Source organism: Tamandua tetradactyla, chromosome 4 (genome assembly GCF_023851605.1).
Source record: "Tamandua tetradactyla isolate mTamTet1 chromosome 4, mTamTet1.pri, whole genome shotgun sequence".
Classification (NCBI taxonomy): Eukaryota; Metazoa; Chordata; class Mammalia; order Pilosa; family Myrmecophagidae; genus Tamandua; species Tamandua tetradactyla.
This window is the reverse complement of record NC_135330.1, coordinates 35745001-35771517: the sequence shown is the minus strand read 5'-3', so window position 1 is coordinate 35771517 and position 26517 is coordinate 35745001. Positions and strand designations below refer to the sequence as shown.

Here is a 26517-nt window from a genome sequence, read left to right as displayed (position 1 = left end):
TGCATTTTAGGATTAAATTCAATTTTTTTTAGACAGATATACTGAGTAATATTTACAAGTAATTCTACAGAAAGCATCAAGTTCCCATGCAGAGCATGGACATGTAGTGATAACAGGTGTCTAGCTCTCCAACAGAGAATTGAACTTAGAATTTCACTTAATATTTGAGACATTCTTTGTGTAAGTAAAAAATAATGACCTGTTACATGAATCACATTGCTTTAGCCACACCTTTCATATTACCTAAATAAAAGAGGCCACTTAAAATTTTGATATGCTAAAATTTTTTAAATTTCACCCTTTAAAATTTGTTTGCCCTGAACCCATATACAAGTTAGTCCCATGTTTGGGAATCTAAGAAATCCAGAGAAAAACAGTCTCGCACACCATTCACCAATGACAAAGGACTCAGCAAACTGTTGGAAAACAGAGAGAGCTTGTAATAATGAAAAAAAGGACAGAACTTTGTAACCACTTATTTTCTTTTAAAAACACATAACCACATTAACTTTTTGCTTTATACAGGCATCTAGAAACTATAAAACAGTACCACATTGTGCATTTAACTTACTTATCAAGAAGGGAACTCCATACTTTATAAGAATTCTACCCATATAAGGAAAAAGGAGACAGCTAATAGCATAGTCACAGATACATCGAGTCCAAGCAAGTATCAATTCGTTAACGTCACTTTTTCCAATTTTCAGAGTGGAGAGAGTAAAAAAGAAAGGGAGAAACTAGAGGGAAAGAAGCACCCACAGAGGACTAATCACATTCCATAGTTACTTTTGACAATTATAGCTCAGAGTTTCATAGAACAATATCATTTGACCAACACAGTGTGGTAGGGGTTGAAGGAAACATGAGCAGAGGGAGAGGGTTTGAAAAGACAAATACATTTTCCACCCTATTCCTCTCCTAAATACTCTTCATTGACACAAGCTTTTGTGCTAATTTGTAAAACAGCAAGAATTTCATCTTCACAATGTGATAAAGGCAAAGAGTTTTGTTTCAGCAACTGAAATGTGAGTGGCTCACAATTTTACTTTACATTTCAAAGGAGTAATAATGTCATGATCAATCACTCTTCAGGGATTTCTGGCAATCTTTTCCCCTATATTCACATGCTGGTATTGTGACAAGACAATCAGGGAAGAACAAGTAAGGATTTCAGAGATTAAAGGATATTGAGATGGAATCTTTGCCCTTAGAAGTCCACAGTTTTCTGGTAGTGCAGAAGTCATTCCTTTGATTTGTGGTGGTACAAGGGAAAGGGCAATAGGGGGAAATAAGGTAATGTGGTTGAAATTTAGTCAATTAACTGGTTGATGATGAAACAGTGTACTTAGTAAACATACTGAATCCAAGGCCAAGAGAACAGGTTATTTGATTGTCCTCCTTAGTTTGATGACACCATAAAAAAACTGAAGAAGGCTTTGATTTAATAATAAACCAAAAGTTTGCTATAAGGAAACGTACTTCAGGTGAAAATTAGTATTATTCTCTTTATTCCAGATGAAACGCTCAACTTGCCCTTCTCATACTTCTTCCATCATAAGTAAACAAATACATTCTGGAAGGTTGTTTTTATGGGGTTACTCAATTATTAGAGTTCTGATAATTCATACAAGTAAAGCATTATGAGCCATACAAATCAGCAGTCTCCTATCCATTCTCAGGCAAATTCCTCATATTGTTTAAATTAAATTCTTCTAAATCTAATGAGATGCTTTTACTTTTTCCTATTTTGTGCACAGAGGGTGGTTTAATGCTGGTTGAAAAAATGGTTTGTAACACTGACTAGCACAAATTTTTTATGCTCTAATTTAATCAGTCAATGTACCCACATTGCCACTCTGCTCTGACATTGTGTAGACTTAAAATGCACTGCAGAAAAGACAGGAACTTTTAGGATTTACCATCAAGACTGATACCTGAAATGCAGAGTACGTGTTTAGGTAATTTAGAAAATCTTGCTTTAATCCTCCTTGCTTCAGCCAATGATCACAAGAAAGAAATAAAATTTGGACTTGTCAGAAAAGGAAAATGAGCTAAGCTGATAAATTTATTTTTCTTAACCTATTTTTTTCAAAAGTTCTACCAGAATTTCTATTGTCTTATCCCATAGCTAAAGATCTTATCTATAATGGCACTGGTTTCTTGTTAGATTTGAGAAAAGTTTGGAGATTTTGTAGTTGAATTAGCCATGGATTCAACATGATTGCTTTTTAGTCTGAGAAGCTATTTCAATTTTAAAAATTCAAATATGTTAAACAGTAAGAAGTACTTTTTTTTTTTTTGAGCAAGTTCAGCAAACTTAAAAAAAAATTATAACATGAAAACTACTGTCTACTAAATAAAAAGTGCAACCACTTCAGAGAATCTTAAGTTTTTAAATAAAATAATGCCATGGGCAGGGTTTTCTAAATTCTCTTCTTTACAGTAAGACATTTTTCTAGACATTGCTTAGAAAATTGCATTTGGGTTTTAAGAACTATTTCCAAATAATACAAAGTAATGGAGAAAAATGACAGGAAAATAAAGGCAGATCTCTAACAGCACCAAATAACCACTGAGAGGAAAGACAGAGGCCCATCACCTCCATCTCCACATACTCATACTCTTCTAACTGCCCTGCTTCTACTACCAACATCCTTCATCCTCTTGCTCTTCTCTGTTATCTCCAAAATTATTTACTTTCTCTTTAATTAAATGCCTATTAATCTGATGCCTGTAAGACTCAGTGATTTACTTTTTTCTAATTCTTACCTTACCTTAGTTTACCTGATATGAGATGGATGGACTGCTTTCTTGAGTTCACCTGACATTATTTTGGCCAAACTATGGTGGAAGGATATTAACAAACTACCTCTGGTAAAAGGTCATAAAAAATCTCAGAGCTCTGTTTAGAATGTTGCCCATTTTCCTTCTTTAAGGGTTCATATAGGTTAGTGCTAAGGTGACTGATGTTCTCTCATATCATTGGTTTATAAATCAGAATTTAGGGAGCTTGCCTAAGTAAGAGGTTAAATGCGAGATATTGGAAAAGAAGTTTCCTGACTTCTGCCCAGTCTTACAAATGACCGCTATATCCTAATTAACAAATATTTAATCTTTTATCATTTTATTGTCTCTCTGCATAGTATGAAATCATTGGTTATTCCATTGTAATGGCAAAGGCAGCCTTTCATATAGGTGCTAATGTGGCACAGAAAATAAACCACTTTTCTTGTTATTCTAATTCATCTAGACATATCACTGTTCTTCATAATATCTAAAAATAAAAAGAAAAATGAATTTCCCTTTTATTTATACTACCTTTTCCTTTATTTGGGGATTATTTTAACTGTTATCATAAGTCAAGTATTTCTCAAATAAAAATAAAACTAGAATTTCTAAACTTAAATTGGATGAGATTTACCTTTGGTTTGATTGCCACTCCTTTAAAATGACTGCAATATTCATTTCCTAAAAGTTCCATTGAATGCTTCAATGTACAGAAGTGTCCAATAAAATTTTGAGAACAGAGAATTTGCAGAACTTCTAGGGCATATAAGACTTAGAAGAGAAAAATGCACTTGCCTTTTTTGAAGGAAAAAATTTAAACATATTCTGCCTCCCACGCTCTTGGTGGGAAGAGTCCTCTTTTCTTTTTAGTTTTTAAGAGGAATATAAAGCTGGATGTTTAACTACATATTTGAGCATCTGTCATGGTAAGCTGAAAGTCACCTAAGCCTTTTCATTCTTGAACAGACTATGCCTATAGGACAAACACATCAGAAAAGGAATACATTCTAACATTGTATTATCTATAAAAAAATAATACTGATTAAGCCTAGAATGTTAACAGTTGAAGAAAGACCAAACTGGCCATAAGATTACTGAAGTAAAAACACTGGGGATTTCAAATACCAGAAGTCAACTGTAATATTTTACATGTGTTATCATATAGATTTCCCAATAGAGAATGAAGTTTGCAATTCAAATGGCTGTAGATATACATTAGTGCCACCAATTTTATTTGTGTAAGAAATTACTGGTCCACTGACTTATCTATATACTCAGTAATAACTGCAGCTTTTTCTTGATGGACCAGTGATAATTCCCCCCTAGTTTTAAAGTAGAAAACAGAATAGGTAGGAAAAAAATTCCAAATATAAATAATGCAACTTTAATCCACCAAGGGTCACTAAATTGTTATCAAGATTATTATAAATGATTCAATTTATTTAAACTAGAACAAAACAAAACAAAAAACCAGTAATTAAAATTTTCCTTTTCAGTTTTTAGGCCAAGGGACATACATGCTTGGCAAAGCACAAAAAAAGCAATAAAAGACACAAAGTTGGATGATTTTTTCAGGAAAAAAAAAAGACCATCGATTCAGAAAGAGAATAAATTTCGGAAGGCAGTTAGAATAAGGATTGAAAAATTCCTTTTAAAATAAACTATTTGTTCGTTTCCCAGAGCCTGCTCATGCAAAAAAAAATAAATAAATAAAAAAATAAAAAATAAAATATTCGTCAGTTAATCAATAGAATTTTGTATTAATGAGAAGGGTTAATGACAAAAGGCATAATAAAGGGCAGTGACCATGTTTTTAAGACCAAGAAAGTGATGATAGCTGTCCCTTCTATTTATTTGTTCCTTTGGCAAAAATTAAGCTGAAAATGACAAGTAATTTACTTTGTAAACTGGTGTTTACTCTGAAAGCATGAATAATCAGGAACAGAAAAGTGAACGATGTTAAGCACTCAGTGTGACAACTGCTATAAATCTAATAAAGATGGATACTTTGAAATATTTATCTGGATCTGGGGAGAATTAAAACACATTATACTTTCTCCTGGTATTTATATGAATTTTGTTAGGTAATGAAATGCTAAATTTAATGCTGACCATATTCAAAAAAGTAAAATTCCTTACAGCTTTAGGGCTTATTTGGATGACTCAGGAACAAAAGGAAAAAATGAAACAAAGAAGCTAAAATGCACTATGTACAGACCATGATAGTCTGAAATTTTAAGAAATACACTTCTTATTTATTACTAAGTTTGGATCCAAAAAGCTGAAAAGCAGTTTTTCTATCATGGGAGAGCATGAAATCCAATGTTCATTCCTTCAATCTTCTGGGGGAAATGGCTGCCAAGGTATGTTTTAGTCAATGTAATGAAGGGAGGAAGGATAATTTGTTCTACGTGCTCAAAAATATGGTTTCTCCATGACAGACTTCTAATTTGATCAAACTCTGGCTAAAATGAGTAAGCCCAGAAGAAAAACTGTTTAATGAGAGTGTAGTCTCTGAAATAGCTGTCTTCTAATTCAGAATTAGTAAAGATTATATTGTAATTACCCTACATGCTAAAGCATAATAAGGCATAACTTCTGTCATGATGGCTGAAATAGGGGCAAATATTTTCCACATCTGTTCCTTAAAAAAAAAACAAAAAAACCTTTTACATTTATTTCAACCAATTGTATGGGAAGAGTGTGGATGCCCTGTTATGAGAGACATGCTCAGGATTCAAAAGCAGCAGTTATTAAAAAAAAATCAGCAATATAAGCTTTGGCTTAAAATGAAAAAGAAATGAAAAGAAAAAGTCAAACTGGTGCAAGTTGTCTCAAGAAAGAGGTATTGTGGATTGAACCCTCATAAATGCCATCCAACGATAGTTTCCCATTTCTTCTTTTACTGTTACCACCTTCATTGCACAGGAGTTATAGCATTCTCTTATGGTTAAGGTTCATAAATAATGAGAAAACTATATGTAACAAATACATCATATTTCCCACCCACCCAGCAACCCTTCCCCAAATAAGAAAAGTTACATCAAATTAAAAAGTAGCTTCATGAATGAAGGTACTGCTCTAAATTGCACTTTCCCTGCAAGTGCAGCCAGTGCCTCTGCGCTGGGTATGAAGGAAAGGAAAAAATTCTCCACACAAACTGTCAAAAAAATTTAAAAACCAGTGTCCGGTTTCAAGCAGTCAAACCGGGTCAAGCAGAAGCCGAGATGTCTCGGTACCATCCCATCAGAGGGTCTTTGCCATGTCTGTTCTTCATCCTGATAGGTATCTGTGTCCTTGTGATTGTAAACAATCCATAAGATAATATGTATTTGTTTCTTAAAATGTCCTCTGATTGGCAAAATGAAGTAAATATTTGTTTTAAAAATAGAAAATTAAAATTAAACCAGAAGAAAAGAAAAGAAACACAGTGAGCTTGTTTGGAGTCCATAGGATCCGATCTGGAAGAGCTCGGAAAATGTGTTATGTATCTTCTGTTTTCAGCTGGAAAGGTACTAGAGGTTGCATTGGTCGAGGAAAGAGTAGGAAAATCAAAGATGTTAATCAAGACTTCAGAGAATTCAAGTGTTAGCTTCATCATCTGTGTCTTCTATCAATACCTTAGTGTCACGAGCCTTGGATCTAGTGGTAATATGGGAGGGAAAAAAAGTACTTAGTCCATTACTAAAATACAAACAAACACATTCATAGTATTAGTGACATTTCTAATCTTACCTCTATTAAACATAAATCCCAAATAGGTACTATATCCTGAACTTGTCAGACTATGTTTTAGCTAGATATTTTCTAAACATTAGAGAGTAGGTTGCTTACATCATGCTCCTCGGTCATTTAATACTTCCATATATAACTCTTAAGAATACAGATAATCACTTATGTGACTATATTATAGTTATCAAGTTCAAGAAATTTAACATTGATATAAAGCTTATAGTCTATATTCTTATTTTTTCGATTGCCCCAGAAATGTCCTTTGAGTATTTTCTTCTCCCTTATAAGAACCAGTTTAGGACAATGACTTTATTTGTCAATGACACTTTAGTTTCTCTCTCTCTCTTTTTTTTTTTTTTTTTTAGAGGGAGGAAAGGAAGGAAAGACAGAGAAGGAAGGAAGGAAGGAAGAAAGGGAAACATTTTTAAACATTTTCTTGTTTTATTATATTTTGTTTGTTTGTTTGTTTTTTACATGGGCTGGGGCCGGGAATCGAACCGGGGTCCTCCGGCACGGCAGGCAAGCACTCTTGCCCGCTGAGCCACCGCGGCCCGCCCTCTCTCTTTTTTAAATGGTAGAAACATATACACAACATAAAATTTTCCATCTCAACCACTCTAACCATACAATTCAGTGGGATTAATCACAACCATAGTCTTGTGCTACCCTCACTACCATCCATTACCAAAACCTTTTTATCACTTCAAACAGAGACCCTGTTGCAGTTATGTCCCCATAATCTGTACTATACTTTATCTCTATAAATTTGCATATCTAATTATTTCTTATAAGTAGAATTACACAATATTTGTCCTATTGTGTATGACCTATTTCACTCAACATGATGTCTTCAAGGTTTATCCATGTTGTAGTATGTTTATTCCTTTTTGAAACTGAATAATTTTCCATTGTATGTCTATTCTACATTTTGTTTATTCATCTGTTGATGAACGTTTCATCTGCTTCCACCTTCTGGCTATTGTGAATAATGCTGCTATGAACGCTGGTGTACAAATATCTGTTCAAGATACTGCTTTCAATTCTTTTGGGCATATGCCTAGAAGAGGGACTGCTGAGTCATATGGCAATTTAACTTTCTGAGGGCCTACCAAACTGTTTTCTACAGAGAATGCGCTATATTATATTCCTACCAACAATGTACTAGGATTCCAATTTCTCTGTATCCTTGCCAGCACTTGCTATTTATTTATTTTTTTTAAATAACAGAAATTCTAGTGGGTATGAAGTGGTATCTCACTGTGGTTTTGATTTCAATTTCCCTAATGACTAATGATGTTGAATTTCTTTTCATGTGCTTATTGGCCATTTATATATCTTCAGAAAAATATCTAGTCAAGTCCCTTGCCTATTTGTTAATTGGTTTGTCTATCTGTTGAACTGTAGGAGTTTTTAATACATAACAGATGTTATCACCTCATCAGATATTTGGTTTCCAAATATTTTCCCCATTTTCTAATACTTTCTTGATAATGTCCTTTGATTCACAAGTTTTAAATTTTGATGAAGTCTGATTTATTTCTTCTTTTGTTGCTTGTGCTCTTAAAGTCTAAAAATCCATTGCCTAATACAAGGTCCTACAGATATTTTTCTATGTTTTTTTCTAAGTTTCTCATAGTTTTAGCTCTGATATTTTAGTTGTTGATCCACTTTTAATTAATTTTTGTATATGGTGTGAGGGAGGGGGTCCAGCTTCATTCTTTTGCTTGTAGATATCCTATTTTCCCAGCATCATTTATTGAAGAGACTATTCTTTCCCCATTGTGTGGACCTGGCACCCTTGTAAAAAATCAGTTGGCCACAGATATATGGTTTTAGTTCTGAACTTTCAATTATATTCCTTTGTTTATATGTCTGTCCTTGTGCCAGTATAACAGTTTTTGATTACTGTGGCTTTGTAATAGGTTTTGAAATCAGAAAGTATGAGTCCTCTGACTTCATTCTTTTTTAAGATAGTTTTGGTTGGTTGGGGTCCCTTGCCTTTCCATATGAATTTGATTATTAGCCCGTCCATTTCAGCAAAGAAGGCTATTGGAATATTGACCAGGATTGCAATGAAACTGTAAATCGCTTTGGGTAGTATCGACATCTTCAGTGTATTAAGTCTTCCAATCCTGAGCATGGAATATCTTTCCATGTATTTAGGCCTTCTTTAATTTCTTTCAGCTATGATTTGTACCATGTTCAACTCCGTTATTTCCTCGGTTAAATTTATTCCTAGATATTTAATTCTTTTAGTTGCTATTGCAACTAAATCCTTTTTTGGATTGTTCATTGCTGGTATATAAAAACACTACTGACTTTGGAGTGCTCATCTTGTACCCTGCCGCTTTACTTTATTAGCTCTAATAGCTTTCTTGTAGAACCTTTGGGTTATTTCTAGAGTCTTATATTCATTTTCTGATGTTACTGGAAACACACTAAGAAACTAGATTGCAACCAGAGGAAAGCAGTAAGAATAGTAGCAGGTCATGTGCAATGGAGAGAGTAGTAAATCTGGAATACTGAGTACTGACTTTGATTTTTTTTTTCTTTACTAGAGAAGTTGTAGGTTTACAGAATAATATGCATAAAATACAGGATTCCCATGTACTACTGTATTATTTTGACTTTGACTTTATGATGTATATCTTTAACCTCGGTGAAGCCAGTTTCCCCTAATGTCTATTTTGACCTAATTCTACGTTTACCTCATGGATAGTGTGAAGATCAAATGAGAAAATGGATGTAAAAACATGAGTAATGCGTTAAACAAATGTAAGTATGAGGATGGTAGAAATAATGCCATTTGAGGTACACATAGAAAACTAAGAGTCAGTGAGCAGAAGATAAGACCTAAAAAGAGGTATGACAGTTGTCTTCAAATAGCTGACAAGTATGCTGTGCAAAAGGAGGAGATTCCTTCTATATTAAGAGATCCCAACTATGATCAACTGGTTGAATTATATGAAACACTTTTCAGCCCATAATAAGCTATCAATATAACCACTCAATCAAATTGGCTGTCTCATATAATATGAACTTCCATTATCACTGATGATTGTCAATTAGCCTAAGATAACCATCTACTCAGGATGCTGTAGAAGCAATGCCTGAACTGGATGAAAAATGAGATTAGATAACCCTAAAATATTTTGCAACTCTTAAGTCCCATGAGGTAAAAGTATATTTGGTGAAACAGGTGTTATTATTTCTGTTTAAGAGAAGTGGAAAATGACATTCAAAAAGGTTAAGGATGTGTTTAAGGTTTTGCAAACACAGCTCTTATTTTAAATGTACTGCTCTCTCTGTTGCACAGAATCTGCTCCACTGTCCTAAATGTCTCCCTCTACTTGCAATTCAGCTTCCCGGTTTTTCCACTGAACAAATGAAATTGAACTTAATAGTCTATTGCCAAAGAGCCTCCTTGATTCTGAAGCAGAAATAGTATATGTTTGGACTGCCCTCTGCTGGTAACTAACAAGGATTTGACTTTCAAATTCAAGAGCTTAATGAAGATAACCACATACATCATTTTCTTTCAACCCTCTATAGCACTTGTCTTGCTGATCCCATCTCCCATGATTCTTCAAACTCCTTTTCCCTTGTTTTAGTAATGTCATGTTTAATGTTTTTCTTATTGACTCTCTTCACCACTCCTTTTATGTTCTTTTGTTTGTTCATTTTAATATCCTGTCTGTGTTTGTTCCCTAAGACTCAGTTCCATATGCTCTGCTTTACTTTTCTGCATCTTCTTCTCCTCAGAGAACTTTCAAATCTCAAACTAACTCCTTACTTTATTTGTTAAAGTTTTGAGCAGTTTCTACCCTGTTCTCCTATAACCAGGGGGCTATCTCCTGTTTCTTAAAACTTCTTTCAAAAACATTTCCTTAATTCTTTTTAGTCCTATTGTAAGCATCCTTACAAGTCCTCATTGTCCCATACTCAATGCTGCAATAGCCTTGTAGCTGGTCTTTTGGCCTTCAAATTTTCTTTTGCTAATATATTTTGCACAGTACTGCTAAAACTTCCCAAAACACTACTTTCACACTGTCATTTTTCTATGAAAAAATTCTGTGACTCTTCACTTCCTACAAGATCAAGCTTGAACTTTTCAGCCTTTTACAATCATACTTCATATATTCAACTAAATTTTTCTCAGTATAATTCTAGTTATACGATTATTCTTTCTGCCCTTCATTTCCACCTTTATGTCTTTACTCACACCATGTCTCTAGCTTATTCAAATACTCCTTTATCCTTTGAAAATCTGCTTGTGCAAGTTAAGCCTTTCCTTCATTCCAATCCACTGTGCTATCTAAGATCTCTAAATATCAAATGTCACCACAATATATCCTACATTTACTTTTATTTTTAAGCACATATAAAGTCAATGACCGCCAAAAAACTGTGGTAGGTATTTAATAAACAAATAAAAGGAATAATAGCTTATACTTATTGCGCTTTTTCTGTGTGAGAACTGGTCTAACTTCCATGTAAAAATCAATCTAATCCATTTAACCACCTTAAACTGGGACCATATTAATCCCATTTTACAGATGAGAGTTTTATAGAGAGATGAAGTAAGGTGGCCAAGGGTATACAGATGGAAACAGCAGAGCCATGATTCCTAAAGTGTATAACCTGAAAATTTTTACCCCAATCTGACAAGTTGGGGTAAAAACTTGCTCAATCTGACAAGTTTCTTAGTTCAAAAATTACACCATGTTAAAACCTGAAGGAAATATGCCTAACAGAACTGGAAGCCAGCCATACGTACTGAGAAGCAAGGCGAGGTCTGCGCAGGGATATGCTCTGGCTGTACTTCCATGGCCGGTTCTTTTGGCGGTTTCGTACCCCGTCATCCTGGTCCATCATCTGCTCTAGGAGTGTCTGATCATCTGCATTCAAGGGGGCCACAGAGATGTCCCGCACAGCACGGAATTCACCACAGTTATTCAGGTGTTCATTTTCCAGGCGGAAGAAGTTCCACACAAACCGCCTTAGCAAAATGGGATAGAGCAAGCATAAGGATTTTTATAATATCCAAATTTACTTCAAAAATATTGTGTTATGTCACAAAGCATTAGCAAATTACTTAATTACAAAATCTGAACATTACTATTACCTGTACACCTCTCAGTATATCAAGTTTCCACACAATGATTAAGGGTTAGAATATTAAAACAATAGGAAAAGATGGGGAAAATAAAGTGAGAAGTAAAAGGAAAGGATTCATGCAATATTGTTTCAGGATCATTCTTTCACTTTACTCAACAAAAATTTATTGCTTATTTTGTGACAGAGAAAGGCACTAAATGAGAAATTATGGCCCATAAGAGTGAAGACAGTAAGTAAACAATGATTCAGCTAAATATACCTGCTGTGGAAAAGAAAAGCAGGGAAAGGGGATAGAATATGGTAAGATTAGTTAAGGAAGGCCTCTCTGAAGAGATAGCATCTAGAAGAAACCTGAATGGAACAGGAAGTTAGTCATGTAAAAATCCTGGGAAAAAAAGGGTTTTAGGCAGAGAAAATAGCAAGTATAAAAGGTCCCAAGTTGGAAAGTCCTTTGTTCTATTGAAACAACAGTAAGAAGGTCAGTGGGGCTGGAGCAGAAAAAGTGAGGTTAAAAAGGTAGGAGGTTAAACATTAGAGAGGTAGAAAAGTACTTGAACTACATAGGGCCTTATAAGTCAAAAAAGAGATTTTTATTTTAAGTGAAATGGAAAAACAAGAGTTCCAAGCAGAAGAATGATGTGATTTGTTTAGAAAAGATCACTCCGCTGCACTGTGAAGAGATCAAAGGGAGACAAGCACAGACAAAGGAAGACCTAGTATAGGGCTGTTGTAGTAGTCCAAAAAAGAGATGATGGTGACTTAGATTATGGTGGTAATAACAGAGGTGATGAGAAGTAGAAAGACTAGGGGTTTACTTCTGAAGATGGAAATGGCCAACCTACTGACATAGGATGTGAGTGGCCTTAGGGTTTTGGTATGAGTGAATGGTGGCACCATTTACTAAGATCAGAATAACAGGGTTCCTGTTAGGCCAGAGCTACCCATTAGGTATCCAAGTGGAGATTTCTGTAGATAGATGGACATGACTCTGCAAATCAAGGGAGAGGCTATGGCTGGAGGTAGCAAAAGGATAATATTTCAAGTTATGGGCTTTGGGAGAGTGTATGAAGGAGAGAAGACAGTATATAATTAAATCATGAAGTACTCAACATTTATAATTTGGGAAGAGGAAGAACTAGCAAAGGAGAGAAAGCAACAGGAAGAGGAGAATGTAGTTTCTGAGAAGTCAAGTAATAAAAGTACTTTGCTGAGAAGAAAATAAGATAAGGATAGAGAACTAACTATTGGATTTAGCTAAAAGGGAAAGGCAGAATGGTCTAAGAGCACAGACTCTGGGAGACAGGATGGATTATAATCATGGCTCTACCACTTTCTAGTGAAAATGAGCTTGGATGAGTTACTTTAACCTAGGCTTCAGTTTCCTCATCACTAAAATGGGATAGTAGTAGTACCTATCACATAAGATTGCTACGGGGGTTCAATACATTAATACATGTAAAGGGCTTAGAAAAGTGCCAGGTACATAGTAACCACTATATGAGTGTTTGCCGCTATTATTATTATTATACATTATTAACAAAAGTGGTTTGATTTGAGTGTTAGGGACAAAGACATAAATTGCATTAAAGGGAGAATGGCAGAGAAACGAGAGTGTAGACAGAAAGTACAGACATCTCTTGAAGAGTTTTGCTGTGAGGGAGAGCAGAAAAATTGGCAACAGTTGGAGGGGGAAAGAAGAGTCAAAAGAGATTCTTCCTTTTCTTTCTTTAAAGGGATATAAAACATCTATTATAATGCAAATGATTTTTTAAAAAGATATGAAATTATTAAGAATAAAAAATACTGAGCTATTTTTTTACTAGAAAAAATATTTATATGAAACAGCATATATGGAAGAGAAAGAAGTGGGAGGGAGAAAGTGGTAGTGATGGAAAGGTTCATGTCCTAGACCTAGACATTTGGGAAAGTGATGAAAGGGTGTGTGTGTGTGTGTGTGTGTGTGTGTGTGTGTGTGTGTGTGTGTGTGTGTGTGTGTGTGTGTGACAAATGGTTTAGAGAGCATTAACAGCAGGAAGTACATTATTTCCAGGTTCATCCTTTATCTTTCAGGATTATCTTTATGTTTCCAGGTTCTATCTTTGCATTTTAGGACTACAAAGGAGTTTAAAATATATTACCGTGTTTGCCCGTTTGACTCAAGAGTATATTATATTCTTGTCTGAAAATATCTTTATTTCAACCTCATTTATGAAAGATATTTTCACTGCGTACAGAGTTCTAAATAGGCAATTTTCTTTCAGCACACTAAACATACCACTTCAATGATTTCGGAAACTGCCATTTCTTTGAAAGTAAGACTTTCTTTTTTTGTTGTTGCTTGAAATAAGCATTTTTTTTTTTTAACATGGGCAGGCACCGGGAATCGAACCCAGGTCCTCTGGCATGGCAAGCAAGCATTCTTGCCTGCTGAGCCACCGTGGCCTGCCCTGAAATAAGCATTTTAATTGAAGTATGATACATACTAAAAAGAGTACAAATCCTAAGTGTACAGCTTAATTAGTACTGGGATTGAATCACCCACAAAAGGCATGTTCCAGCCCCAACCCCTAGTCCTGTGGGTGTGAAAACATTTGCAAATAGGAACTCTAAACACAGTAGTAAAGTGAGCCCAAATTGAATGCAGGTGGGCCTTGATCCAATATGACTGAAGTTCTTATAAGCAAAGGAAATTGTTACAGCAAGAGAAGAAAACATGGGAAACAAACAGAAGCTAGAAGTCAATGGAACCCAGAAAAGAAAGTAGAAGATGCTGCCATGTGCACTGCCATGTAATGGAAAGCAAAGGAACCCTACAGATTGCCAGCCAGCCAGGTGATACTGACCCTGGGAGGAAGAAAGCCATGTAGTCTCTGAAACCATGAGCCAATGAATTACTGTTGTTAAGTCAACCTATTGCATGTTATTTATTTTAGCAGCCAGGAAACTAATGTAATTAGTTATCAAAAAGCAATCAATCACACCATGTAACTGCCATCCAGGATAAGAAATAGAACATTACCATATACCTGAAGCTGCCTTTATAGCCCTGTTATATTATGTTCTTGAAAGTTTACTGATTTGCATTTCATATTTAGCTCTGCGATCCATCTGGAATTGACTTGTGTATACAGTATGCAGTAGCAGTTGGGGTTCACTTTTTTCCCCTATGGATATCAAGTTGACTTACCATTTTAAAGGACCTTCCTTTCCCCACTGTTATGTAACCATCTTGGTCATAAAGCAGGAATGTCAATGTATGTGTGGATCTGTTTCTGGACTCTACTCTGTGGCAGGGGCTTATGTGTCTATTCTTTGACACACTAGTCTCGGTATCAGAAAATAAAACCCCTTCAAATTTGTTCTTTTCAAGACAGTCTTGACTATTCTTGACCCTTTGTGTTTCCATATAAATTAGGGAACTGGCTTATCAATTCCCACACTTATATATACCTTTTATTTTATTTATTCTTAGGTATTTGATATATTCTGATGGTATTGAAAATGGTATAGTTTTCTAATTGTTTCTGGAAGGAGTTTAGAAAAACAACTAATTTATATTCATATCAACCAATCGTATTTTAGGGACATTGCAAAATTCATTCTAATAGTTTATTTGTAAATTCCTTTGAATTTTCTAGGTATGCAATCATGTCACCAGTGAATTATAGTTTTAATTCTTTCTTTCCAACCTTTACACTTTTTCCCCTTATTGTATTAGTTACACTTGTTATACAATGTAGTATAATATAATTAGTTAAATAGAAGTAACAACAGCAAGTATACTTGACTCATTCCTGATCTTGAGGTAAAGCTTATAGTATTTTAATATTACATATGAACTTCTTTAATAGTTTTTTCCATGAATGGGTACTGAATTTTGTCAATTGCTTTTCCTACATATTTTGTAGTATTTTTCCCCCATTCTGTTAATGTGGTGGTGACTCTCACAGGTTGATTTTTCAATGTTGAATCTTACATTCCTGGAATGGAATTAATTTGGTTGTTATGTATTATTCTTTGTTTGTATTGTTGGATTTATTGAGTAAAATTTTGTTCAGGATTTCTGCATCTCTGTCATGAGACAGACTGGCCTATAATTTTCCTTTCTTAGAAGGTCCTTGTAGGTTTTGATATCAAAGTCATGTTGGCCGCATAAAACAATTGGGAAATGTTGCTTTTTTACTTGCCCTTTATAAGGTTTTTAAAAAATTAATCTCTAACTTCCTGAATTAGAATTTTCCAACTATGAAGCCAATGAGAAGTTTGAGAAAAGTTGGAAAATTCAGATTTTCTAAGGCAAAAAAAATTTTTTTTAAGTAAAAAGAATCTTTGATAACTTTCCAGTAGTTTGCTTACCGGAAAACCTCAAGGGGAGCAAAGACAGTAGCAATGATGTCCCCAGAATGAGGCAACAAAGTCGTGGAGGTAAATGAGATTTGGATAGTCCAAGCAAAGCGCAGTATCACATCTTCTATGATGGCACAATAATAATAGGCCTGAGGAACAATAAGCAAGTTGATTATGCTTATTTACTGTCACATTTCTTACATATAAGCACGTTATCACAGCAACAAGAATATTCACACATTACCCACAGGTTTATTATAGAGGAAAAAAAGAATTATATTAAAATTTTTTCTTTCTTTTTTTTTTTTTTGCAGAGAAGTACATATTATATTTTGGAAAGAATCCCAATAATTTAGTTTTTTCATAAATGCTACAGTATTCAGAATGATGTTTTATTGAATTTCAGTATTCATTTAACAGATATATTTCATTCCCATATTGTTTTCCAGGCTCTCTTGTAGACCCCAGAAGTACAAACCAGATAAGATGCTTGATCTGAGGTCATATTCTAATATGCACATAACACGCCAATGACTCAAAAGCTAATGAGAAAAGCTTTGCAGATTTAGTTTCAAATTGCTTTATCTTACATATGAAGTTTTGTCTTGCTTTTTGATGTCAGTAAATGAAATTAAGCTTGGATTTTGCAAAAATGGTTGAATCTAAGGAATGTTCCATTGTTACATGGGAAAGACAGTATTGAACTAATAATTCCAGGTACTAGAACCTAGGTTTTAGGAGTTCAGTGTTAGTTACACAAAAACCTAGGCACAAAAACTTCCAATAGACCAGAACTGTAATTAATGAATTTGCCTTTTATGAATCTCTGGGATATTAGCTCTTTAAACATATTTATTTGTAAATCAAGACTGTGACATCTTTTGGGAAATAAGAATGCTATGTATTAAGCCATAATACTTATTAATTTTTTTTAACAAAGTAAATTAGTCAGTACTAGAAGGCTATTAACAAAACGCAGCAGTCCTCTTACCTCTTTCTCTTTCCATATCCTGGAACAAACATTTTCAATATTTTTAGTTATTTCTTTTAGTATTTACCTGCTACATTTTAAAATAATATTTGTATACTGCTATATAGTGATTCATCAATTTTAGACATCATCCATTGATGGCTTGTTATGATAAGATGAGGATTTTAAAATACTAACACACACCTACCTGTATCTTTTCCCATCCTCCCAATATAGTGATAATGCAATTTTGGGTAAATCCACATTCAGTGTATTCATTGTTAGGCTTAAGTGAAGATTTAAAAAAACATCTTATCTGGCATTTTTATGGTGCCTTTGAGAATCAGCAGAGGAATATGCTCAGCTTACGGTCAAGAAACACAGAAAAGTTAAGTTTGAATAGGGAGACAACAAAAAAGCTTCTTGGTCCTGTGGTGTGGTGTTCAATGTTATGCACTGTTGTTAATCCCTAGGAACTGATTTTAAGGTTCCTATACCTGTGTTTTTAGTATTGAAATGAAGCTCCACTGGACTTGATAAATGGTTACTTCCTTTTTCAAGGTAGATGAATTTTAGTTAAACATTAGCCTCTTTAAAATTGAAAGGATTTGGTGATCCAGCTGAAATTTTTCTTATCACAAATTTGGAAATAACAATGAAAGAATACATATACTTTATGTTCTAGGATCATTAAAATATATAATAAGGAAAATGAAAGACATTCTATTCACTAATTTTATTACATATAAACCAAAATGTTAGAACTATTTAAAAGAAATTGCTAACGTTTATATAAAGATACAAACAGTTCATCTAAGCAATTATTAAAAAACAAAAACAAAAACAAATGTATTATGTCTCTCAGTAAGTCAAGAACAGCTTAAGAAGCAACTAGACACACGCATTTGGTGAGCTCAAAAGGACTGTCTAATGGAGGTCTGTTCCCTGACTTATGTTACAATTGCTGGTTTTCTTTTCAAATGAAATTTAAAAAGATATGTCTAGTGTCTTGGTCACATATTATAAATCTGCACATTGGGATTACTGCCATAGTGCAGGCAAAAAAAAATAATAATAAAGAAAAGAAAAAGATTGTCAATGAATTTCCCCTTTTTGCAAGACGTTGAAAATGAATGGTATACAGGAAAAAAGTAGCCAGGGTCCACAGCCAACAGTAACATGGTATGGATTCTTTGTGGAAGAAAAGGAAATGTGTTCATATAGATTATGGTGTCGAAGGCATGTCTATATATTTACGTTGGATTTATGATATGTGAATAAACGGTTTAAAAATGAACAGAGAGAAGCAAGTGCTAGAGAAAATTCAGAGAAAGTATTCATTGTCAGTAGGGAAACTGAGAGATGTAGTCCCTTGGAGGGCAGTGTGGGGTTCCACAGTAGGCTAGGGGTGGGGTTGCCATAGGATCCTGCAACCCTACTGCTCAGTATATGCCTGAAGGAACTGAGTGTGGGGACATGAATGGACATTTGCACACTGGTGTTTATGGTGGTAGTGTTCATGATTCATAATGGATGGAGGTAGACTAAGGGTATAATGACTGAGGAATGAAGGGGGAACTATGGTGGATACATACAACGGACTAATAAGCTGTTGCAAGAAGGAATAAAATTGTGAGGTATGCAACTAGGTGAATGAACCTTAAGGACTGTATGCTGAATAAAATGTCAGAAACAAAAAGATAATATCATGCCTCACTCATATTGACTAACTATAATAAAAAGACTTGGTGAAATGAAGTTGAGAGCATGGGTTATTAGGTTGGGGCCCATTGTAAAGGGTCTTAGTTTGTAAGTTCTTACAACAGTTACATACATTCAGGATTTATAACTGTTATTTCTAAATTCTGAGATACTAAGCTGTTTGTATGTAACCTGGTGGTTCCCTGAAACTTTGGGTATTTATGTGACACCTGAGAATTAGAGCTCTGAAGCTATGAAAGTCAGCAGTAGCTCATATAGGAACTGATTAAAAAGCTGAAAAAAGGATCAGACTTCGACTAGAGATATGAAGGAAGCTGATATCGACAGGACTAAAGTAGATCAGAATACAGGGTAAAGGATGATATGTCCATATTTTAAAACTTCAACTTGTGTGTGAGACCAAAGGGAGGGATGTTTGTTTGGTGCAAAATCTTTATTTTGGATAGCACATTAGCTAATATAACTTGTATAGTCAGTTTAGTTGAACACCATAAATACATGAAATCTTGAATAAGGCGTGAGATCTCATTGGTTTGCGCAGGGTAGTGTGATGCCCCTATATATCCCAGAGTAATTTGGGACATGAATCAAGTATTTGCAAAGTCCCCTTGGGGGACTGGGGAGAAAGGAGGAACTATTCAATTTCCCCATTTGGAGAATTTCTGATAGTCATACAAACAGTGGGGACAACCAAATCCATAGGCCAAGCCCTTGACCTTGGGTTTCACCCCTATGAAACTTATTCCTGCAAAGGATAGGCTAAGTCTGCTTAAAATTGTGTCTAAGAGTCACCCCAAAGAACCTTTTTTGTTGCTCAGATATGGCCTCTCTCTCTAAGCCAGCTTGGCAGGTGAACTCATTGCCCTCCCCTCTACATGGAACATGACTCCCAGGGTGTAAATCTCCCTGGCAACATGGGACAGAACTCCCAGGAGGAGCCAGGACCCAGCATCATGGATCGAGAAAGCCTTCTTGACCAAAAGGGGGGAGAGAAAAATGAGACAAAATTGTTTAAGTGGCTGAGAGATTTCAGAGTCAAGAGGTTTTCCTGGAGGTTATTCCTATGCATTAGATAAAAATCCCTTTTTAGTTTATGGTGTAGTGGAGTGGCCGGAGGGAAGTACTTGAAACTGTTGAGCTGTGTTTCAGTAGCCTTGATTCTTGAAGATGAATGTATAAAGATATAACCTTTACAATGTGATTGTGAAAATTTTGTGTCAAATGCTCCTTTATCTGTATAGACAGATGAGTAAAAAAAAAAAATATGGCTAAAAAAATAAATAAATAATAGGAGGGATAAGGGGTAAAATAAATTGGGTAGATGGAAATATTAGTGGTCAATGAGAGAGAGGGTAAGGTATATGGTATGTATGAGTTTTCTCTTTTTATTTCTTTTTCGGGGGTGATGCAAAAGTTTTAAAAAATGATCATGGTGAATGAATACACAACTATGTGATGATATTGTGAGTCACTGATTGTTCACCATGTGTGGACTGTATGTGCGTAGAGATTACTCAAAAAAAAATTTTTTTAAAAACGAAATAAACACAGTCAATATCATCAATGCTGGTGTGAAAATATCATTACCCCAGAAAAGCCATATTTTAATCCTGATTCAATCTCGTGGAAGCAGCTGTTTGTTTTAATCCTGATTTAATATTGTATGTTGGAATCTTTTGATTAGATTTTCTCCAGGTAGATGAGACACACCCAATTTTGGGTATTAATTTTGATTAGATGGATATGTGACTCCACCCATTCTTGATTAGATTGCCAGAATCTTTTAAAAGAGGAAACATTTTGGACGGAGTTAGGAAACGACAGAAATGATTAGGCGCCTACAGAATGACAGGAATGAAAGAACTGACAGGGAGAGAGCCAACAGAAACTTCAGGGCTGGCAGAGAGAACAGAAACATGGATGTTTGGAGATGCTTGGAGCCCAGCAGATATGGCCCTAGATATTAAGCAAGCCAGAACCTGGAGAGAGCCAAGGGAAGCCAAGAGATGAAAGCCAGCCCTGGAGAAAGGCTGAAAGTGAGGTACCGCCACAGGAACAGAGGCTGAAAGCAACAGAGCTCAGGAGCAATGGACCAGTGTAGCTTCCCAGCTGACAGAGGTGTTATAGATGCATTGGCTATATAAATTATTAAATTCCCCTTTATAAAGGCTGTTCCAGTTCTGGTATATTGCATTCCTTCAACTTGCAAACGAACACATCAATCTTTATACGTTAGTCTGACTTACCTTAGTCCTAACTAGACTGGCTTCATTATTGTTTCACTAACTGAAGCTGAATCTCTTTTTTCAGCTTTTTAAACAGATGCTGTATGGAGTAATGCTGTCTTTCATAGATATAGAACTCTAGCTCTGAGTCTCACATGTCAAACAGATACTTAAGTTCTAGGGGACGACCAGGTCATACATAAAGAGTTCAGATTCTCAAAATTTAGAAATAACCATTATAACTCAGGAATAGTTTGTAAGAGATTAAAATCTAGGAACCTTTACAATAAGCCTTCCCCTGATAAGATATGCTCTCGAGTTCAATTTTCAGCATTTGTACATTAGTCCATTTTAGTGATGTTGTCGTAACTGATAATTAGGATTCTAAGTGTTGATTTTGATTACTGAATCATATTCCTTCTTACTTTCTGGGATATTGGAGTTGACAGATGGTAACACCTGAAATTCCTAAACTGTCATTCAGCTGCCCTGATATCTGAAATGATTGTAAAAGCCCTTACCTTGTGCCTATGGGGCTGTAAGAGTTGTTACTCCTTTTATCTGGTCATTTTGTTTTGGAGCAAAGGCCCTAACGCTAATGAAGAATTTGAAGTCCGCCAATAACTAGCTTCAGCCCCAGACATTTGTAATTGTATCAGCTAGACTCTACTACTGACAGATAAATTCTCTCCCTTCCTTTTGGCTTACACCTTTAGCACTGAAGTGATAGCTCTGCCTCCCCTCCTTTCAACTTATTTTCTATTGAGATGATAATCATACTGTCTCCTTTTCTGCTTTAAACTTGCTATTCGAAATGACCTCATCTCCCCTTGCTAAAATCCTTAAAAACCTTGAACCCTCTAAACTAGATAGACTGAGATAGATTTTGGGCTGCTAGGTCATCTGCTCTTCTACTATGCACCTAGTAATAAACTTTTTCTCTCTTTGAAATCTGTGTGTTCCAGGAATTGGTTTTGATCACTTTGGGCAAAGGAATCCACAGCATTTGTCCTGTAACATTACAATATTTTTCTTTTGGTTTCTGGCTTATTTCACTCAGTATACTCTCCTCAAGGTTCATTCCCCTAGCTGCATGCCTCACAACTTCATTCCTTCTTGCTGCTGCTTAATATTCCATTCTATGTATATACCAGTTAGCCTCTCCATTCATCACTCAGTGTACTCTTAGGCCACCTCCATCCATTGCAAATCTTGATACTGCAGTCACAAACACCAGTGTACAAATGACCAATCATGTCTCTGCTTTCAGTTTTTGTAAGTATATACCTAATAATGAGGCTGCAGGATCATATGGCAACCCCATGCTTAGCTTCTTGTGGAACCAAAAATACTGCACTTCAGATGGTCAACCCCATTCTACTTCCCTACCAACAATGATTAGGTACATGTCTCTCTCCACATTTTCTCCAGCACATGTAACTTTCTGTTTACTTTTTAAACAGTTTTATTCACACACCATATAATCCATCCTAAGTAAACAATCATGGTTCCCAGTATAATCACATAGTTATGCATTCACCACCACAATCTTATATGAGGACATTTCCATTTCTTCTGCAAAGAAAGAAGATGAAAAAAAATGAGGAATAAAAAATAAAAAGGAGAAATAACAACATCAAGAATCCCATACTCCTCCACTACATCCCCCTCTTATTGACATTTTGATTTGGCATATTGCCTTTGTTACATTTAAGGAAAGCATATTACAATGCAACTGTTAACCACAGTCCCTAATTTGCACTGACTGTATTTTTTCCATGTACCATCCCATTTTTCAACACCTTGCAATGCTGACATTCATTTGTTTTCCTTCACGTAAAAATATTCTTATATTTGTACATTCAATCACCATCAATTGCCCACTCTAGGTTTCACTGTTATATAGTCCCATTCTTTATCTTCTGTCTTTCCTTCTGGTGTCATATATGCCCCCAGCCTTCCTCTTTTTTGTTTTAAACATTTTTTTTTATTGTGAAATACAACATATATGAAAAAAAAAAAGGAAGAAAAAGCAGTAGTTTTCAAAGTAGAAGCAGCTACACAACATGTCATAGTTTGGTATGGGTTACCATTCCACAATTTCAAGTTTTTACTTTTAACTATTCCAAAACATTGGAGACTAAAAGAAATATCAATATAAAGATTCAGCAGTCTTAACTCATTTGTTAAATCCTATCTTCTCTGTTACAACTCCTCCTCCTCCTTTGATCCCTGTCCCACTCAGTAAAGATCTTTGGGCTGTGCCTTTTCTAACTTTTTCATGTTGAAAAGGGCTGTTGATAATAGAGCATAGGGTCATGGAATTAGTTGATATTCTTGCAGAGGCTGACCCCTCTGGGTTTCAGGGCTTATCCAGCCTAGGAACCCTCTGGAGGTAATGGGGTTCAGAAAAGTAAACCTAGTGCATGAAACTTTTTTATAAAGTCTCAATTAGAGCCCTAGGTGTTCTTTAGGGTTAATAGGCATGATGTTGGCTGGGGTTAGGTAAACAATGGCAATGAGCAATATTTAGCTGACGTTCGCATAAGAGTAGCCTCAAGAATAGCTTCTTGACTCTAATGAACTCGTAGCCATTGATATATTGTTTTGATACCTTTCTTTCCCTCCTTTTGATCTGGAAGGCAACATAGATCCCATGATACTAGGGCCTGGCTCATCCCTGGGAATTATGCCACACATTGTCGGGAGACTTTCTCCCCTGAATATCATGTCCCCTATGGCAGGAAGGATAATGATTTTCTAGCACAAAGAGTTGGGCTTAGAGAGAGAGAGCAGTCATATATGAGCAACTAAAGAGATTTCTTGGAAGCAACTCTTAGGCATAATTATAATCGTAGCTTCTCCACTAGAGAAATAAGTTTCATAAGAGCAAGCTTCAAACAAGAGCTTGGCCTATTTTCTCGGGAGTCCTTAATGACTGAGAGAGTACCAGGGGTTTCCCAGATGGGAAAGTTTTAACAATTCCATATTTTTTCTCTAGTCCCTCAAGGGACTCTACCAATACTTTTTTGTTTTTAAACCTAAATCAGTGGACATTTATTTCTTAGTTTTTGTGCAAGAGTGTAAGGATGCATTTCAAAGAACCTGATGGCTAGAGAGAGAGGTTGGCCTGGTGTTCAATTAGATTAGGAGAAGGGAAGTAAAAAAGGTAACTTGTCTAGTTCACATGAATGATATTTCTGGCAAACATAGTTGTTTACAACTTTTAAACTACATTTTACTAGAGTCAAGGGAAGACTTCAAAAATGACACACACTGTACAATTTTAAAACTGGATGAACACCTGAAAATATTAGTGCAAAGTAATCATGTAGATTCTCCAATACAAAATTGTGCTCATGTTTCCCAGATTTCTTTTGCAATTACAACCACAGAGGTTTAACTTACCAAATAGCAATGCCTTTGTTTTTATGTCCTGTATACCAAGGGAATGCCACAAGGTTGTGTTGAAAATGTAGCTTAATTCATTAATAAAGCAAATTTTGCATTTAACAGTCATGTTCTTGGAATGCTGTACAACCAAGTTTTATGGAAATGATTTTACGCTTATACCCCTATCTTGTTCAGTAACTGAGGTAATCAGTTGTGAAATGAATTGTCAAGAAAAATATTCCACCCTTGTAGGGACTGTCATTTGGCCCCATTATTGTAGCTTGCCAATGGAACATATCATCTTCAATAGGACCTGTAGAGCATTGCTGGGGGGTGGGGAGTGATTCTGTGCTAGGTCATTCAATTCCTTGTGGATTCTCTTCAGAGCCATTGTGGGAGGAAGGTGTTAACAGCCCCTGGGGTGGGGACAGGAGTGGGGAGGGAAGAGGAAGGGGCGAGGGGACACAATCACCATGGCAATTGCAGATGGTCTGGAGAAGATAGGGAATTTGGGAGCATAGTCCTGGCTGGACGGGCTGAGGGCCAAGGCACACATGGTTCTGGGCCTGCTGCAGCAGTCACTGCATCACCCCATGGTGGTCCTTTTATGTGTTGCCTTCTGAGCTACCTCTGCTGCCATAGCTGCCTCTTCCTCAAAGACTCACCGTCCCTCTGCCCGGGAGCAAGCTCAAGCCTCAGGCTCAGCCAATGCCTCTTGGGTGGACAGCCAGAGGGACTACTTGTCTTTCTACCTGCTGTAGGCATATCTCAATACTTTTAAATTATCAGTTTACCATAATCTGGATGTCTCCGGGTATTATTTTAAGCTATACAGAATTACGAAGCCTCATTCCTATTCTGCTCTCCATGTGTTTGGGTTGTTTAAATGAGCTATCCAGACAGGTTGATTTAGATGGTGTGTTAAAGAAAATTTAGGTTCTAGGCACAACAGACCTCTCTGCCTTTGGTCAGAGACAGTAGGTGACGCTCCAGAGCATAACACTCTCATCTTTGCCCTGTATTCTGATTTACCTCAGCCCAACTAGATCGGCATTGTTTTTATCTCTAATTGAAGTCTCATCTCTTTTTCAGTTACTTTATTATTGTATAGAACAATGATAACTTTCAGAACTGAAGAGCTCCAGCTCTGAGTATTAGGTGTCACTAAGGTACTTAAAGTTCCACGGAAATGTTAGCTTATACACGCTGTGCCAGTTTGAACCTTGTGTACCCCAGAAAAATCATGTCCTTTAATCCTCAATATTGCTGGTGGGACCTTTCTGATTATTTCCACAGAGATGTGACCCACCCAATTGTGGATAGCAACTTTTGAGTAGATGGTTTCCATGGAGATGTGTCTCTACCCATTCAAGATGGTGTTGCTTACCAGAGCCCTTTAAGAGGGAACCATTTTAGAAAAGGCTTATTAAGAGCCCATGCAGGAAGAGACCTTTGGAGATGAAATAGGAAAATGCCCCAGGGAGTTTCATGAAACAAGATGCCTGGAGAGAAAGCTAGCAGATGTTGCCATGTTTGCCACGTGCCTTTGCAGTTGAGAAAAACCCTGAATGTCTTTGGCCTTCTTGAACCAAGGCCGAATGTATTGCATTCTGGCAGCTTTCAAACTAGAACACACTTATAGCTTTGTCTCAGAATCTACAAATACACTAACTTAGTCTTCCTCTTTCAAACATACACTCAGCTTTGTTCAGTGTACTTACAATATTGTGTGACCATCAGACAGTACTGTGCTATCCATTTCTGGATCTTTATAATCAATCTTGCTTAATCTGTACTACAGCATCAAATACCCAATCTCTACCCTCTTTCCATCTCCTGATAACCTGGTGTTTTAGTTTGGTGAAGCTGCTGAAATTGCAGTATACCAGAAATGGAATGGCTTTTAAAAAGGGAATTTATTAAGTTGCAAGTTTATAGTTCTAAGGCCATGAAAATGTCCAAATTAAGGCAAGGCTATAAAGAGTCCAGGGAAAGATATCTTGACTCAAGAAGGCTGACGGGTCCTCTGTCAGCTGGAAAGGCACATAGTGACATCTGCTAGCTTTCTCTCCTGGCTTGTTTCATGAAGCTCCCCCAAGGGAATCTTCCCTCTTCCTCTACCAAAGGTCTCTGACTGTGTGGATCTGTTGGCTCTGTTGGCTTTCTTGGTTCTAAAGTTTTTTCCAAAATGTTTCCCTCTTAAAGGGCTCCATTAAGTAACCC

General features: G+C 35.9%; 1 protein-coding gene across 2 annotated transcripts in view; it reads right to left on the bottom strand.

Annotated features, from left to right (window-relative positions):
• Positions 1–417: 417 nt before the first annotated feature.
• XPR1 (xenotropic and polytropic retrovirus receptor 1) overlaps positions 418–26517 on the bottom strand; it is a 309953-nt gene continuing 283853 nt past the window's right edge. Inside the window, exons 13-15 of one of the 2 annotated variants that reach the window (XM_077157163.1) lie at positions 15994–16133; positions 11297–11518; positions 418–6429 (exon numbers count right to left, since the gene is read on the bottom strand). In XM_077157163.1, coding sequence (XP_077013278.1) covers positions 6369–6429; positions 11297–11518; positions 15994–16133 — 423 coding nt within the window. In that variant the 3' untranslated portion in view covers positions 418–6368. The other variant, XM_077157164.1, reaches the window with a different exon arrangement.